This window comes from Podarcis filfolensis (genome assembly GCF_964270895.1).
Source record: "Podarcis filfolensis genome assembly, chromosome: 2".
Classification (NCBI taxonomy): Eukaryota; Metazoa; Chordata; class Lepidosauria; order Squamata; family Lacertidae; genus Podarcis; species Podarcis filfolensis.
In genome coordinates, this window is record NC_139605.1 from 44,508,964 (window position 1) to 44,527,478 (window position 18,515).

The 18,515-nt window shown below is 40.3% G+C and overlaps 1 protein-coding gene across 3 annotated transcripts in view; it reads left to right on the forward strand.

Annotated features, from left to right (window-relative positions):
- Positions 1-18,515, forward strand: part of FGD3 (FYVE, RhoGEF and PH domain containing 3) — a 115,667-nt gene that overhangs the window by 43,789 nt on the left and 53,363 nt on the right. The window contains exons 1-4 of one of the 3 annotated variants that reach the window (XM_083602963.1): positions 6,682-6,797; positions 12,528-12,698; positions 15,307-15,478; positions 16,545-17,142. In XM_083602963.1, the coding sequence (XP_083459089.1) occupies positions 16,594-17,142 (549 nt within the window). In that variant the 5' untranslated portion in view covers positions 6,682-6,797; positions 12,528-12,698; positions 15,307-15,478; positions 16,545-16,593. Of the gene's footprint in view, positions 1-6,681; positions 6,798-12,527; positions 12,699-14,289; positions 15,141-15,306; positions 15,479-16,544; positions 17,143-18,515 lie in introns of those variants that run through there. The other 2 variants (XM_083602962.1, XM_083602964.1) reach the window with 2 other exon arrangements.

Sequence of the window (18,515 nt, forward strand, 5' to 3'; positions counted from 1 at the left end):
TTCAAAGTCATAGGAGTATCATGCAGTTGCTTCAGCTAGAAGGTGGGCCATTTTTGCTGGGTGAGAGAGAGCTTTGCTGAACATCCATGTGAACATCAGTTTTGGCTCAGGTCAGCTATTTAGGTAAACCCAACCTCTTCGGATTTTACAGGAGCTATCTTGTGGTGTTGTTTAGTTGTGTCCGACTCTTCGTGACCCCATGGACCAGAGCACGCCAGGCACTCCTGTCTTCCACTGCCCCCTGCAGTTTGGTCAAACTCATGTTTGTAGCTTTGAGAACACTGTCCAACCATCTCGTCCTCTGTTGTCCCCTTCTCCTTGTGCTCTCAATCGTTCCCAACATCAGGGTCTTTTCCAAGGAGTATTCTCTTCCCATGAGGTGGCCAAAGTATTGGAGCCTCAGCTTCACGATCTGTCCTTCCAGTGGGCACTCAGGGCTGATTTCCTTAAGAATGGATAGGTTTGATCTTCTTGCAGTCCATGGGACTCTCAAGAGTCTCCTCCAGCACCATTATTCAAAAGCATTGATTCTTCGCCGATCAGCCTTCTTTATGGTCCAGCTCTCACTTCCGTACATCACTACTGGGAAAACCATGACTTTAACTATATGGACCTTGGTTGGCAAGGTGATGTCTCTGCTTTTTAAGATGCTGTCTAGGTTTGTCATTGCTTTTCTCCCAAGAAGCAGGCGTCTTTTAATTTCGTGACTGCTGTCACCATCTGCAGTGATCATGGAGCCCAAGAAAGTAAAATCTCTCACTGCCTCCATTTCTTCCCCTTCTATTTGCCAGGAGGTGATGGGACCAGTGGCCATGATCTTCGATTTTTTGATGTTGAGCTCTCCTCTTTCACCCTCATTAAAAGGTTCTTTAATTCCTCCTCACTTTCTGCCATCAAGGTTGTGTTATCTGCATTTCTGAGGTTGTTGATATTTCTTCCGGCGATCTTAATTCTGGCTTGGGATTCATCCAGCCCAGCCTTTCGCATGATGAATTCTGCATATAAGTTAAAGAAGCAGGGAGACAATATACAGCCTTGTCATACTCCTTTCCCAATTTTGAACCAATCAGTTGTTCCATATCCAGTTCTAACTGTAGCTTCTTGTCCCACATAGAGATTTCTCAGGAGACATCTAGGAAGCTATCTAGGAAGGCTTTTTAGTAAACTACAGCTCTTGGTGTGTCTTGCAAGAGCTGCTTTTGAATCTGTGAATTATTTAGGCTATGTGTGTTTAACTGAATTACATAGCACAGACGTGCCATTCTCTGCTCTCCTTGGAAAGATGCCTTTGTCAGACCGATGTTGGAGGCAAATATTGCTCAGTTGCTATTTACATGATGTTGTTTTGCTGCCGCCTTTGTTATATTAGATTTTTTAGAGCTGTTTTAGTTATTTTGAATCTGTTCGTTGTTTTGTTGTTGGAGCGCTGACAGTCTCAGGCATATGTACACTATTCCCTGCTGACGTGTTTCTTGTCTGCATTGGCGCCATCATAGTAGTGGTGGGGCTTGCACATCCCTTTGTTGAGGAACTAGATGAATAGGAGAAGATATTTGTACCATCCTTTTAGCAAAGAAAACTCATCATTTAGAAATACTCTTCACTGGATATATGTAACAGTTGGAGCAGCCCTACATATTTCCCAAAAGAACGTGTAAGCAACTGAAAGATAACTGATGTGTCCATGTTTCCCTTTGCCTGGAATGGGCCTAGTGCTGCCACATGAGGCCTTTTCATGTGTTCTGGCAGTGTGATGCATGATCAGTGGAGGAAGCATCTCTGCAGCAGTCCGCCTAGCAATGCACACATTTGCTTGCGTTTCTGCAACCTGTCTACATGTCGTGCTTGTTTCCTCATAATTGGGAACACTGTGTGTTTTCATAGGTTTACAGCTGTACAAAAGCATGAATGTGTGACAGTCCCATATTCTTCTTCATGTTACTTTGAACACATTGAGTACTACTGAACGACTGAAAAGGGGTGACAGTAATAATAATACTGCAAAACATTTTATACTTTCCCACATCAATAATGGCAGGTCAGTTCACAATGAGACAATAAATCAAAGATTAAAATATATTAAAATACATCACAAAGTAGATTTGCCAGTTGTCACTTAGACTCAGCATTAACAGACCACAAATTCCAGATAGCTATTTTGCAGTTGAAAGAATGAAATGAAACAAAAATCTAGTGAGCAAAAATAACCTGATGGTTTTGCTAATACAGGGTCCCTCCCAATACTGAAATTTGGCTTGAATGAAGAATTCTATTGTAGGTAATATCATAGGTTGTGGTTTGTGTGTGGGTGTGGGTGTGGGTGTCTGTGTGGCAGCTTTTCTAGTTTGTAAATGTGCTTGTGGACACAAAAAGGCTTTCCATCCCTGTCTTATGGTATACTGTTAGCAAGCATAGTTAGTGCAAGATGTAAGCTAGCATTCTGAATCTGCAGCTAATCCCTAAACTTTTGTGTAAATCTGATCTAAAATGTCTTGGTGCTGTGACACAAAATGTCTAGACGTTGTAGTTCACTCCTCTTTTCAGTGACTTGTATACTCTCTTTTGCGTGTAGAGGATTTGGCTCTTATCCACCAACCTGAATGTAAGTAATTTCGTTTCTTTTCCATGCAGGTTGGATGAGTTCTCATTTGAAGGGGAAAAAAATCCTGACTGCCAAGGCTTTAGTTATGTGTGTTGGATTTACTTTACCTCCTTCTTAAATCTTGTCATTCTCTGCGGTGAGCTCATTAACTGTGGTCATAAGATGGTATGAGTCATGAAGCATCATCTTGTAAAAGATGACACATATGGCTTGGTTCTAGCTTGCTGTGTAATTTGTGGGCACTGCTTAACCAAGTTTATAATTGCTATAGGAACTTCAGTGGGTCCATAGGAACATCACAGTATCCAATGGCAATTTGGAGGGGTTTCGCATCAGGGCGAAGTGCGTAGCACCTAGTGCCTCCACCCGTCCCTGCACTGATCCATGTGGGGGCGAGCCATTGAGACGATGGTGGGTTGCCAGTACATTCTGTACCCTGAGAGGTTTATAGGGGATGGTTTAACCCCTTCCATCCCCTTTTTTCAGCCTGTGCCTCTCTCTGATGTTGAGAGCCATCACCATCGCCATCGCCATGGCGCAGGACAGGAACCGGAAGCCCAGAGTTCCCTATTCTCAGACTGTATTGTTGTTGTAGACTGTTTATTTTCTATAAGCCACTTGGAATGCACATGTATTTGTGGAAAATAGACATAGGAAGCTGCCTTGTATTGAGCTGGGATAGCTCAGTTGGCAGAGCATCGGCCTCTGCCCAGTATACCTGAAGGAGCATCTCCACCCCCTTTGTTCAACTTGGACACTGAGGTCCAGCGCCAAGGGCCTTCTGGTGGTTCTCTCACTGTGAGAAGCGAAGTTACAGGGAACCAGCCTTCTCGGTAGTGGTGCCCGCCCTGAGGAACGCCCTCCAATCAGATGTCAAAGAAATAAACAACTATCTAACATTTAGAAGACATCTGAAGGCAGCCCTGTTTATGGAAGTTTTTAATGACTGATGTTTTAATGTATTTTTAATCTTTTGTAGGAAGCCACCCAGAATGGCTGGGGAAACCCAGCCAGATGGGTGGGATATAAGTAAATAAATAAATAAAAATTAGAGCCCCATGTTGGGCAAAAGCTTCCTGCTTTGTAGGGGCCTTGACTAGATTACCATTGGTATCCCTTCTAATTCTGCAATTCTATGATTCTATGAATTATTGGCCTATCTAACTCAGTATTGTCTACACCAGGGGTTGTCAACCTGGTCCCTACAGCTCATTAGTGGGCATTTCAGGATTCTAGGTGGGTGGTAGGGGGTTCTACAGCATAAGCTGAATCCTCCTTCCATCGAGCACTGATGGGCGGTAAGGAAATTTTACCATCAAGAAAGATGTATCAGTGGGCGGTAGGTATAAAAAGGTTGACTACCTCTGGTCTACACTCATCCATGGTTTCAGACATGAGACATTTCCCGCAGATTTCAGAGATTGATCCTGGGATCTTTTACATGCAAAAAAATGGTGTACCACTGAGAGACTGCCCTTCCCCAAGTCTCTGGAGTATTGCTAATTGAGTATAACTTCACGGCTCTGGTATTGCCTCATTATATTGAAATACATAGAGCTTTTATTGTTGCTTTCTTTTAGCCTGATCGTGTTCCCCACATTTGGAAAAGCACAATAAGTGCAAATTAGGTAGTCTGGCATTAAAGAACAAACAGAATTAAATTCTCCGCCATCTTTTTACTTCATGCATCTGATAAAGTAGGCATATGTTGGTACCACAATAAATCTGTTATTCTTCAAAGTGCCAAAAGGCTCCTAATAAATAAATTTGGAATCAGATTGTCATCTAATATAAACTAACAGAACTTTGGACATTTTAGGTAAATGGTGGATTTGTTTTTAATTTGATCTCATTTGAGTATTATTCTTTTTTGTTTTCATGTTTCTGGGTACACAAAGAGAAGCTGTTTGCCCCAACTATGTTATCTTCAGGTCTTCTTTTGTTCTCACCCAGTTTACTCAGTGAATAGGAAATGTACTTGCTTTTTCTCTAAGTAATTTCTTTGTATTCATGGAATATTACCATGCCAGTGGTTTTCGCTTCAAGACGCATAATTAGTCTTTAGAGACAAAGTCAGATAGTTTCTGCCAAAGGATGTATGTTTTTCCTCTATATTCCAATCCAACTCCTTCCCTTTAGTAAACCCTTAGTCACAGCTGCCTTCCAAATATGGTGATGAATGTACAGTGTTGATATTAGAGGTACCTTGGATGCCTTTGTCAAATGATTATGTTTGATAGTTACATTGTACTTTGGCTTGATAGTTTTGGAGCTTTGATGCACCTTCATGCAAAAATCAACTGTCTAATTAACTGCAGACCTCATTTATTTTGAGCTGTTTTTGTGCTCTGGACAACATACTTAAAGTCACAACAATGGATTTCTGCAGTCAGGAGTGTGGTATGTAAACTCAGTATGGAAGGCCAGAGCAGCTGCTAGATTTCTCAGTGGCACAGATAATTATGAAGAGAAGAAATTTAGGCCTGAATAACAAAATACATTCATACTATGAGCAGATTATTCCTCCACATTAAAATGAAGACTGGGATCAGATTGCTTAGGTAGTAATAACATACAGAGAAACAATGTATCTTCAGGATATAAAATTAAATGTTTATAATCACCACACTGGTCTGAGTAGGGGGAAGGTTTCAGGGGTGCAATTCTTAGCTGGGTTTAGTTTGATGACACCAGTCACAGTCATCAAAATTTTTTCTTTGCTATTCCAAAATACACCCACAAAATCTCATCAGTTACAATCCCTTGCAAAGTTATATTTTTAATAAATGTAAGCATACTGACATTCTACTGCAGAGAGCAGAACAGTGTCCCCAAATCTGGAAACAGTTCCTGGAAATAAGTGTCCAAAAGCACAGTCGTTTTAAAGCACAGTAGTTTTAATTGTTTCTTTTCATATATACACATAAATTGTATCAAGGTGTGTGATGGGTTTTACTACTTGAAATACATAGTACTTGTTTCTGTTTCTTGTTTAATGGGAACATTTTATTGATACATAAATTCTTCTCTCACTTAATCTTCATGAGTCTAGGCATGCTTACAATCCATTCCGGAGGTCCGGTTGTAAACCAAAACAGATTGTAACCCAAGGCCCGCTTTCGCCAGTGGGGCCTCCCCCCCAAAAAAGGGGGGGAAAGGTTGTAATCCCCCCAAAATGGGTTGTAATCCCAAAAAAGGGACACACACTTCAGGGTTTGATGTGGTGGTAATCCGGTTGCAAACCAAGGTACCACTGTAAATATAAAGGTAAAGGGACCCCTGAACATTAGGTCCAGTCGTGGCCGACTCTGGGGTTGTGGCGCTCATCTTGCTTTATTGGCCGAGGTACAGCTTCCGGGTCATGTGGCCAGCATGACTAAGCCGCTTCTGGCGAATCAGAGCAGCGCACGGAAACACCGTTTACCTTCCCGCCGGAGCGGTACCTATTTATCTACTTGCACTTTGACGTGCTTTTGAACTGCTAGGTTGGCAGGAGCAGGGACTGAGCAGCGGGAGCTCACCCCGCCGCGGGGATTCAAACCACTGACCTTCTGATCTACAAGTCCTAGGCTCTGTGGTTTAACCCACAGCGCCACCCATGTTCCAAAAGGTATCACTGTACTTTCCCTTTATACATCTTAAACTAGGTCAACTTTTTTATCAATAAGGATAATTTTGCTCTGTCAATAGCGGAGATTAAAACATTGGTGCTTTTATGAAAGGTATTATGATACTGATGCATACCAAAAGACTTCTTGCTTGGTCTATAATTATCCTATCTCACTAAGCAACAGTGGTGCTTCTCTTGAGCCACCCATTTTCTCTGTCTAGCTGATCTTGAAAGTTGAAGGTTTCCTTACAAAAATATTAGTTTCCTACTTTGGTGTATTGTGTAAGCCATGTTTTGTTTTAAAACAAATGGTTTTTAAACAGCATTTGCTTCTCCTTAACATTAAATAGCATCCTTTTATTTATTAAGCAAAGTTCTTCAGGGATACAAAGCGGGTTGATTTTTATCAGTCTTTGCTATGACAACTGCAGTTCATGTGTTTTTACAAAAGCTCAGTTCCTGTTAAATGCAAAGGTAGTGCATAGAGCAAAGCAGAAGTAGAAACGAGATGTCTCTTTGGGAGCGGGTGAAGTGAAAGTTCACAGTGGAGCATGCATTTTATATCTGGAAACAACTGAAGCGCACGTAAGTATTGCTTGCTGGCTTGCTTTCACCATTAAAGGTGCAACTACAGATTGTACTGGAATGCTTTTATTGACCACCCCTCCCTCCACCCCACAATCTTCTTGATATCTGGGTGCTCCTGGTGTACTTAGTAAGTGCTGCAAGCACTTGAAAACACCCTGACCTTCTCCCATATCGACCTGCCCATCTGTGGGGGAGGAGAGACCTGGTGGTGATGCAGCTTGCTAAGACTCTCTTTGTGACAACGCCCTTCTGTCTTGAGATATGGCTTTCACCTCCTCTTATGAGTTTTAGGCAGTAGCTGAGGACATGTCTTTTTGTCCAGGCATTTAGTTGCTTTTCCTTTAGTGTCTGTTGTTATTTATGTGTCATTACCTGGCTATGAAGAGTATTTTAATATATGCGTTGCTTCAGTGATTATGGCGTCTGCCATGATGTTGCTTTGCAGTGAAGGGCAGACAAACACCTATTTGAAGTAAATCAATAATGGCACAATCCTGTACATGCCTACTCAGCAGGAAACCTCTTTGACTTCAATGGGACTTACTCCCAGGTGTGTAAAGGATTGCAGTTGAAGACTATCAAGCAGTGGTTGCTCTATGCGACAATTTTTTTGTTAGAAAATTTACTGTGAACAACTCTTGGCAGTTATCATTTTCTGCTTCTGCTAATTCCTTCAGTGGGATATGTAATGTGGACAAGTACTTGCAACAACTATATTTAAATTTACCTTTATTATACACATTTTTAAAGCCTTGAAGTTGCAGTCATCGCTAGAGTAAAATGTAACTATGTGATCTACCCTAACAACATATGCTGAAATTTGAATATGTTACTGGGAATAGTGTAGGAGCAGCTATATGATAGCACAATGGTGGGTGATGCATATTTTTGAAACCCATGTTTCCTCGCAGAGCTATTGGTCTCAGAGGGTTTTTAACAGTCAGTCCCTCTTTCCAGGGAACTTTGGGAATGGAAGTTCCGTGAATGGAATAGGGGTTTCCTAAGAATGCGCAGAACACACTTAACAAACTACATTTCCCAGGAATTTTTGGAAGAAGCAATTACTGTTTAAAGTGGTTTGATAGTGTTTTCAATGTATAGTGCAGATGGGGCCTCACTGAACTAAGTGGTCAACTTCTATTGCTTTATTAATTGACTGTTTATAGTTACCTTGTTTGAACTGGAATTGTTAAGAAAAAAGTTTTAATTTAAAAAACTAGCCAGTCCTAAAGAGTTTCTTCATTTGGAAACAAAATATTAATTCCTAAGATGATTTGGTTCCCATTGACAGATTCACTCTTGCTTCTTGTTTTCAGATGTGTGGTCTAAGTGTGAGTGTCCAAGTTAGCTGAATTAAAGAGCAACATCCCAAATAGGGGACATTTCAATAGCTCAGGCCAGGCTACACAGTGTTTGTAAGTGAGGAGTTACTTGCTATTGTGCAACATAGTTGCATGTCTTCGATAAGGCCAGTTTGTCTTAACTGTGGCTGTTGGTTCCCGTGGCTAGATAGCATATGATATGAACTAGATAATATTGATGAATGGGCTGATTAGATGGGATAGTACCTTATCAGCACAGGTGGCACCAAGCATTTAATTTCATTTCTGTCCGCCTCTTTCTCTAAGAAGCTCAAGATAGCATACATAGTTCTCCTGCTCCCCATTTTATCCTTACAACAGCCCTATGAGGCAGCTTAGGCTGCGAGGCAGTAAGTGACTGGCCCAAGGTCACCCAGTGAGCTTCATGGCCAAGTGGGGATATGAACCACGGTCTCCCAGGTTCACTGCACCACGCTGGCTCTCAGAGGGATCTCATACAAGGTAAAAAGAATGACAGCCCTCAGTTTTTACATGGAGGCAGCTATGTTTTCCCTAATACAGCTCCTTCCGAGAGCAACAGAATGTCATCAGGTGCCGTCGCTCCCAGGAGAACTTGCTCAATTCCTTTCAATGCACACAGCAGCAAGGAGTCCAGCACACTAACCACACAAGGCCGTGAGCGACTGGGTGACTTCTGGAGCTTTGTAAAAGCAGTGAGGAATGGACAAAGGCAGTGCTGCAGCCCTCATGCCACCTTGTAATGGCATCCACAGGACGAAAGTGGACTCATGATCCAGTCTGAATCATGATTTTCCTGGATTGAATAAGACTTTGGAATAAGGTTCTGCAAATTCTTCCTCCATCCCTGGTTGCAATATTCAAAATATACATGTGTATATTTATGTACATGTTTAATTGTCTTATTTTTGAACTGATTTTCACTGTTTTTACTAGCATAATAGTAGGGCTATATTGCATATCCCTTTTGAACTCCTAATTCAGGGCTGGAATTTAACAGCACCCGCCCTATGGAACGTCCTCCCACCAGATGTCAAAGAGAACAACAACTCCCAGATTTTTAGAAGACATCTGAAGGCAGCCCTGTTTAGGGAAGCTTTTAATGTTTGACAGACTACTGTATTTTAATATTTTGCTGGAAGCCGACCAGAGTGGCTGGGGAAACCCAGCCAGATTGGTAGGGGTATAAATAAATTATTATTATTATTATTATTATTATTATTATTATTATTATTATTATGGCACTCAGTCTTGGCATGATGGATAAATTGCTATACAAATATTTATTAACTGATGTTGTACTCCCAATACATTTCAGAATAATAGTGCATGAAGTCTTAAATATATGTTTTTAAACATTAATTTAACTAAAATGATTGTAAACTTGGATCCAATGACCTTTTGTGCTGAAATAAAATAAAAGAGAACACTTAAGCAAACAAGATTGTATTGGCATTTACTTCAGAGTAGAAATTATCTTATTGAGATTTGAATAAAAACCTTACCAATTCTTCCAATAAGCTTCATGATTGAAATACCAAAGCCATCAAAATGATTTAGTTTTGTGTTTGTCTAAAGTTCTGGTGGTGATCAAAGTGTATCATTGTATTCATGGACTGATTCTTGTTATTTTAGCTGAATGATTTAAGTGAACTTGTGTCCCTACCCCACCCCCAAACAATTATTTGCCAAAAGGCCATAGGGCAGTTTGCAACATAGAACATGATAAACAATATATGAACATGATAAACAACCTATGCCAATACCTAATATAACAGCTGTACAATACAAAAAAAAATTAAAACAGTAATGTAAATACAAGTCAAAATAATAAGCAATACATAGTAAAAAATAATAGTGGATAATATATAATACATAATGAAAACATACTAAGTAAGCAGTAATGTAAAATTATTTGCACCAGCACCCCAACAATAAACTCCACAAACCCTGTAAAATAACATGAATTATTCCATGTTTTTCTCAGGTTCAGGCTAATACACATTTCTTAACAACAAACTCCTACAACTTAATAGAGGGGGGAAATCAACAGTAGTATATGTGAAGTTCAGAAACATTGCAACAGATGCATATACAGTATTTCTCTTTGTACAAAACTAACTCTTAATCCCCTGCAGAAAAGGCAGGTTTTTCCAGCTCTCACATGGGAACTTTCCTCTTCTCTCCTAGTCTCTCTACATGAGAGACCTCCGCTTCCCTTCCCCTCAGGGTCCTTCCACCATCTGTCTGCCACTTTAGGGTTTGTGCTATACCTGTCCCATAGGCAGCCCAGAAGATAAGGGGCAATAATTTTGTTATTGTTGTTCTCCTGCTATTTGTCTTGTGCATTTTAGCTTGTGAACCTGTGGACAGGATCGGGAATTTATATTTCTGTACTGCGCCTATATTTCTAGTGCAGTTAATATTAATATAATGTCACCATAAGGGTTTTTTTGGGGGGGGTAAGTGGAAAAGTGTACCGTGTAGCTTGCTTGTATTGCATGATGTTGGGTTTTTCGTTTTTAAAAGCACTGCTTGTTTCTTGTTTTCACTTATGACGTAGGTGGTGGCTTTTGATAAGGAAGTGGCTTTTTAATCATCAACTAGGAGTTCACTGAACCGTATTCTTTGCATTCTCTGAGAAAGATTGTTAGCTGATGTGGATTGATGAGGTCCATTTAAAACAACTGAGCTGTTAGCTTGCACCATCCCAGAAAATGCCGCTTTTATCAGTTTGTGATATATGGATGCATTGCCAAAGCAAGTATTAGAAATAAATAATGCCTTTAAAAGTAGAAGGATGAAAGAATGATTTTACATCTATTGAACCACTATTTCACAAACAACCTGTAATGATTTAGTCTTGAGAATAAGCAGTCCAGGGATGGTTGCTCAAACCCTTCCACTCAGCCTGCAGCTCTGCTGAGTGATCACACAGACCCAGTTCCAAGGCCCCTCTCCCCCCCACTCTTTCATCTGGCAAGTGCTGTGAGCTGTGGCTGCACTCATGAAGCCAGGAGTGGACACACAACTCCTTTGGTCTCCTCTCTTCCTCACCTTCTAGCTGCATTTCAACCTGGATATGCAACTGTGATTGTTAGTCTTTGACTAACAAGTGTGTAACCCTTGAGAATGAGAGAGAGACAGAGAGACAGAGGCAGAGAGATAAATGATGCTAAGTAATGACCACTGTCATATCTAAGTCATGAATTCACATGGCGCATTGCAGTTACTTTTTTGTGAATGGGAACTTTGGCAAGTTGTGGTTTCGGAGTTCACAGAAGGGTGTGTGTGAACATCTGTGTTTGTTTGTTTGTGTGACATTACACTGTTTGCATGAACCAGGGTATTAGTTTCATGGATACTTCAGTGGAGATTCCTACATTGCAGGGAATTGGACTAGATCACCCTTGGTGTACCTTCCAACTCCATGATTCTGGTTTTTTGTGGTCATTGGTTGACCACTTATCACTAGTATTGACCCTTTGAGATCAGCAGACAGACCACATAGAGCTGTAGTGTTATTTTCAACTTGGTCCTTTTAAGGGAGCATATGGGTTTGATGTCAGTTTTCTCGAAATTGAAGTAAAAATATGGATAACATTACTTTTTGAGTTGCTCATGAACATTCACCATACTAGGTTGAGGAAGAGGGCAGATCCTCAGAACTTCTGAAATGCAACACTGATGGCGCATATATTCATAATGGTGTTTTTCTTTTCCTTCTGGTACTTTGAATAAGCAACCACACCAGCTTGGTTGGTTAAACAACCAATCAGCTCCTTATAATACCTAACTGGTAGCTATTACTAATGCCTGCTAGTGTGTTATATAATATTTTGAATTTTTCAGCACATGGACATCAGAGGTGGGGGCTGACATGGCCCCTGTCATCAAACAGATGTTTTTACAGTTATATGGGTATCCCCACAGTCATTCAAGGTTAGAATATTTTAATAAATTTAGAGCAAGGGTGAGGAATCTGTGGCCCTCCAGACATTGTCAGACTACAACTCCCATCATCCCTGACAATTGGTCATGCTGACTAGGGCTGATAGGAGTTGCAATCCAACATCATGCCTTCAGGGTCACAGTTTCCGCAGCCCTGATTTGGATTATTTGTTTATTTCTGAAATATATACACCACTTGATTGTAGAAGAACCTCAATGCAGATTATGTAATACTCTTCTTGAAAAATTGTTCATGAAAGCTGTTATCTTTCTGTCATCAGCCATCCTTTGCATGATGACAGTAGGGGTGGATGGATTTAAACTGATGACTTTGAAGTAGATGTGTCAATCATTAGATCAGTTCATGTGACAAGAGTCTTCTGCTTACTCATTAGCAAAAGGAGGAAGTAAATACAAATTCATTTCTTTATTCCAGGTTGCCCTCATTCTTCTTTTCAAGTCAAATGTCACATTGACTCAAGGACAGTGCTGGAAACATGTAGTGAGTTGCAGCGTGTGGATCCCATTCAGTGCACTCTTCAACCTGGAAGAAAGCCCAAAACCAAATGCCATTTGGCCAAAAAGCATCCTCTGCCAAAACCCCAAGGTTTGTAATTTATTGGTGTTATTTTTAAAAATATGTTGAACAATGCATGGCCACCCTATCAGGCCTTTTGAGAGGCTATATGAGCTAGAGGGCTTCCATGTATGGATTGCTATAACTAGGTGAGATATTGCTTTTGTTTGTTACTGTGTTGGTATTTTTGTGGTGTTATATTGTGATCCTCCCTGTGATCCTTGGATGAAGGGCAGTAAAATTTTTAATAATAATTATAGTAATAATAGTGAGGGCTGAACTTCACAAGGCAATTCAGAAAGTAGCATAAGTGGTGTAAGTTTTGATCTGAAGCACATTGTAGTGGCACAGGGGTTCATTACTTCAACTGGGTTGATATCAATGGAACAGAAAGGTACTGTTTGGGTTTCACTTTTTGTGTTGATTTTTATTGCCATCTCTGCAGTGCACCACTGGCCCATTGGTCACCTCGAAGGCATGTTCTGTATGATAGACTAATTTGCTGCCATTCTCTTCCATTAAAAAAATGCAGGGATAGGAACATTTGCACATGGCAGGTGGGCCAGAACAATCATGAAGAATGGCTGCTTCTGAACTAAAAAAGTATAGCATACTAAATTTAATTGAAATAACGTGTTAGCAGTTGAAATCCAGTCTAAGGGTAATAAATATATATTAAAAAAACATGTTCATTCCAAAGAGATTTCTCTGGGATCTGTTGTATGAAAAATGTATAACTGCATACACAGTATACCTTTAAAGCATATTCAAAACACATCTTTCCCCTTCAAAGAATTCTGAGCACTGTTGTTTGTTAAGAGTTTGCTAAGAATTGCAAGGCAGTGAGGGATAAACTACAGTGCCCAGAATTGTTTGAGGGAAGGAATGTGCTTTGAAGGTATAGCGTGTATGCAGTCTAAATTTCACAATCTCTAAGATGTATTAAATTGTTTTCTATGCCTGTATATATAGGAAAAGATGGGTTGGATCATTAATAATCAAATTATATCCTTTAACAGGATTACAGCCTGGAAGCTCTTCCATCCACTCACAACCACACATTTCTTTCACCATCTCCAGGTCTGGCATGTTCCTTCTTAGAATACAGGTTGAATTAATGATGTGTCTCTGCTGGAAAAAAAAAATGGAACTTTACCTCTTGCCTATCATGTGACCACCTTCTGCCCAGGGGCTGCCATTTTTGGCCCTTACCTGGGATCATGCTTATTTGGGACTAATAACCATCTCCCTCTGAACCTGGAAACCAGATCCCTTGATGGATTCTAACCCCAAAATGATGTCTTGTAAGCTGATGTTCTTTAATGAATTCCTCTAAGGCAGAAATCATTGTTCCAACATATATTTTAATGGGTTATCTGACAAATCGATTTTTATACCTTACTTTGCTTTGTCCCTTGCAGGTGATATATTCATACCTTAGCACTTACAGTGCCAGTAAGTGTTAAAACGTAATAGTTTTCCAAACCTCCCCCCCCCATTTTAGCCACTTTTGTCCCATTCCCCCCCCCCCCGCCGCACCCTTCACCTGCTTCAAGTTAAGGGGAAGCTGACAACATTTTATGTTTTATTTTGTTGCTTCCCACTCAGTTAAACATTTTATTTAAATTCCTGTCTGTTTTGTATATGTTTCTTTGTAAAGTGTCATATATGATGATGATATTGTACCAAAATACAGTGCATGGTTTTTTTTAATGTTGAACCCAACACGCTTTAGAGAGAGGTTCAAAATTTTAAACTTTACCCTTTTCCTCATTAAGCAGTCTGAACCTGAGCGTATTTTGCCAGCAACTGTTGAAGGATGTGAACAACTGGAGTTAATTGCCCCTTTTTTTACAGTATCTAGTTTAAAGGCCGGTTAAGTTAAGTTGCTTCTGGCTGTATGGAACAGTGAGATGACATGAACCCTGTTGCTATGGGTTACCGCTTGCATGCTTGAAAAACTACTATTTACTTGTGAACAATATGAGGACCTCGCATGGCTTGCTGCATTTTCCAAAAGACTGCTGCAATAGGACTAATGCTCTTTCCCACCCCCACCAAAAGAGTAGAAAGCAGTACTTGGTAAGTGCTTTCTTACAGTAGCATGTTTAGTCCAGCAGCAAAAGAGGAAGGAAATTTCTGCAGTTTATACCTTAAAGAGGTGGGGGCAAGAAAAAAAAAAGGAATACGGACAATTCTTGATTTGCTTTCTGAATTTCCAGAAGAATAAGCATGAGAGAAGATCTTTAAAAACCCCTATTAACTCTATCAGTTTGTTCAGTGCTTTAATCCAAAAGAACTCAAAGTTCTGGATCACGACTACTGAAAATGCTCACTTCAAGACTGGGGGTTGTGGTAGAGCTTTTGCAAAATGCAGTGTCTATGCGTGCTATGCATCCTGTTTAGCAACAAGGAAGTGGTTACGTTCCGTCAGTCTTTGAAAGATCTACCAAAATGCAAAAGAGAAGCCCAGTGAGTCTTGGCTTAAAACAAATTATTCTTATATATAAAAACAGTCTGGCGCTACATTGGTGTTACTGTAATAAAGCAGTGGCCTTTTCAGCTTTGTAGAGGTGGAGCAATTGGCTTGGTTGCCGAAAGACAGAACATTCCTCTCTCTCTGTGTGTTTGTTTTCAGTACCTCCAAAACCTGTTCATCTCCAGCCTGCCGGGCACGAGAAGATTCCTCCAGCACCATCTAGGCCTTTGCCAGCGGATCCCAAGTCAACAAGAAGCCCAGTGCCTGAAGAAGAAACAACACAGACCTCACCAGACATTAACAGACTCATTGAAAAATTCGAAAGTATTAGGTAAGTACTTTTGGTTACTTTTGCTACCCTCCTCTCTTCTTTAAATAACTGGAGGGGAAAATACGTTGTAACAATGCAGAACGAAAGTATAACAATTCACAAATGTGAAATACATAAAATGTGTGTCTATTTTAATACCAACAGCAATTAAGCCAAGTCCATCTAAAACCTAGTGGAGAGTTTTGAAATGTGTCTGATAATTGATGATGGTTTACAAGTAAATCACTCAGTGATGACACATTTTTCACAACGGAGGGTTACAGTAAAAATGATGTTGGGCTGCCAGCCCAGATTCCAAAAGGATAAATACATAACCGTACACGACTATTCAGTCCTGGCATAGGTGTGCTTGGACAACAAGTGATTTATTTAGGTTGGACGGATTTTCTCTAGACATGATTGATTTTAAAACTGGTTAACTTGTCAGAGAACCGAGAACTTATAGGACTGTTTTTTGGTGTTAAAAATGTTGAGTAAGTATGCTATAAATTACTTTTATAATTTCATTCTCTTGGGATGTTGCAGTCTGTTATGAAGATAAATATATCTGGCTAGTCTTTTAGCAAACTGTAAATGATTTATTCATTATTTAGGAGTGACTTTGCTGAAGCCATGACTTCCTTAATATGGTTCCCTTAAATTTTTAATAGGACGAATTTGTGGGTTTCATTTCCTTTAAAAACTGAATTTTATTATGGTTTAATATAATATGAATATTTATGGCAGCCACCTGTTATATTTTAAAGATATTTTAAAGAAATTTCTGTGCCCGGTTGTAGTTTTAAATAAATGAAAAGAAGAAGCTGACAGAGACAGCCAAAAGCATTTGAGGGCATGAAGCAGAAAGTTCAGCTGACATACTTAGTAGTGGTAAGCAATGCTTGACAATTGGCTGGCTTTTTAACGACAGACTCAGAATTTGCCACTTGAGGCAGGCCACCTCACTCAATCTGAAGTTAGACATAGCCTCTGGTCTGAAAGAGTTTAAACCAAGGGCACTAGCTTCAAAGTGGATTTGTATGTGATGCCAATGACCCAGTGCCTTTGTCTTTATCTTCATTTGCAGGAGGCCCATCCATGCTGTTCAAAGAAACCAGTTCAACTTAGCTTTTAAAATGGAACCTGAGACAGACTCTTCCAAACAGTGTTGCCCAAGCATCTGTGATGCGGTAGGTTCCACTGCATCTTCTACCAATGAAAATAAAGAGCTTGATGACAGCGAACCTGGCATGTTGTGTAGCACTGAACTGTCTAACACAGACATAATGAAAATTAAAGAACTAAATATAGATGATGGCACAAGCGCTGAAGATGGTGCTGATGTGCAGGTCAGCAAAGCCCCCACAGAAGAGCTTGTACCTAAGGACTCATCCGTGGAGCTGAACAGTAATGGTAAAATTCCCAATAGGGACAGTGGGATTGACAGCCCTTCTTGTAGTGTGGCGGGAGAGACTTTCCTGAATGAAGACGGTGCGGAGCAGAAAAAGGTCATTGTGACCGGGAACCCAGCGGAGGTGGAGACGGACAAAAAGAGTGCCAGGTTTTCCGCTGGAGAGCAGAAAAGAGACTCTGCTCAGGATGAAGACAGTGACATAGATGAGGGAAGCAGTGAGGAGCAAGAGACAGCGGAGGTGCCAAAACTGGAATGTGTGGACATTAACAAGGTAAATATTATCTTTTGTATTGGTTTGATAACAGGATGCAGTGGGGAAGAATGATCTTCAAAATTTGCTGAGCATGTGAAACTGCATGATTTTGAGTCAGATAGTCTGTGACACTTGCCCCCCAGTAACTGAGTACTGCTTGGCCGTGGCTCTCTAAGGCCTTCAGTCAGACGCCTGTCACTTCTATGCAAAGCATTGTTCTGTTGCTGAGGAGTGAGCTCCCTTGTCTTTCTTCTTTTTCTCTTTTCTTCAGTCCTAGTCTATGGTGGATATGTAGTCAGTTTGAGTTTCAGACCCAGCCTTCTTTCTTTCTGAGCTCTCCAACTTTCCCTTAGTTTGTTATTGTTTTCTGGGAGGTGTTGATGCTGGCCTTTTATTTTTTTATTTCATAATTTTTATTAGTTTTCAATTACAGTCCAATAATAGCCTCATGATAACAATACCAACTTAAAATACACTTATTAATGCCTATCATTCAAATACCGAACTATATACAGTGGTACCTCAGGTTACATATGCTTCAGGTTACATACGCTTCAGGTTACAGACTCCGTTAACCCAGAAATAGTGCTTCAGGTTAAGAACTTTGCTTCAGGATGAGAACAGAAATTGTGCTCCGGCGGTGTGGCAGCAGCAGGAAGCCCCATTAGCTAAAGTGGTGCTTCAGGTTAAGAACAATTTCAGGTTAAGAACGGACCTCCAGAACAAATTAAGCACTTAACCCGAGGTACCACTGTAATTTAGATAAAGTGCCCCCAACCCCTTGTGCTAGATTTGATGGTTTGATTATTTTATTTATCTCTGCGTTCCAAAATCTTACTAATTTCAGTTTCCTTCAGGTCAAAAAAATAATCCCTTATACAACAACTGCAATATTAATAACTTCTATTTGTGTTGATCCATTAAATGATTTATAAAACTACAAGTGAAGAACTCAAGCTATATCCTTGTTCTTCCTTTGTGTGGCAGTTATTCTGTCCATGGTGTTTCTTCCTGTCCCTGTGAGATGTTATGTCTTTCTTTCCCCCTGGTTGTTGGTGTTATCCATCATTCCTTGGGTGGAGCTGATATCCCATTGTTGTTCCAGAAATTTCTCCATCGCTCCGTCCCGTACTTTGTTGTTTTGCAACTTTAACAGCTGCAAAAGTCACTCTGTCCCAGTAAATACGGTAACCTGTTGTCACCATTTTTCCTCTCAGCCTGGGAAGAAGAGCAGTCTATAGAACTGCAGATGACTCAGTAAAGAATATGATCAGTTCCTTTGGCAGTTCAGACTCCTTTCATCCTTTCTTCTAACTGAAGATATATGAGCAATTATACTTCCAATTAAATTAAATTCCAAGTCCTCTTAGCGTTATTCAGTTCACTTCATA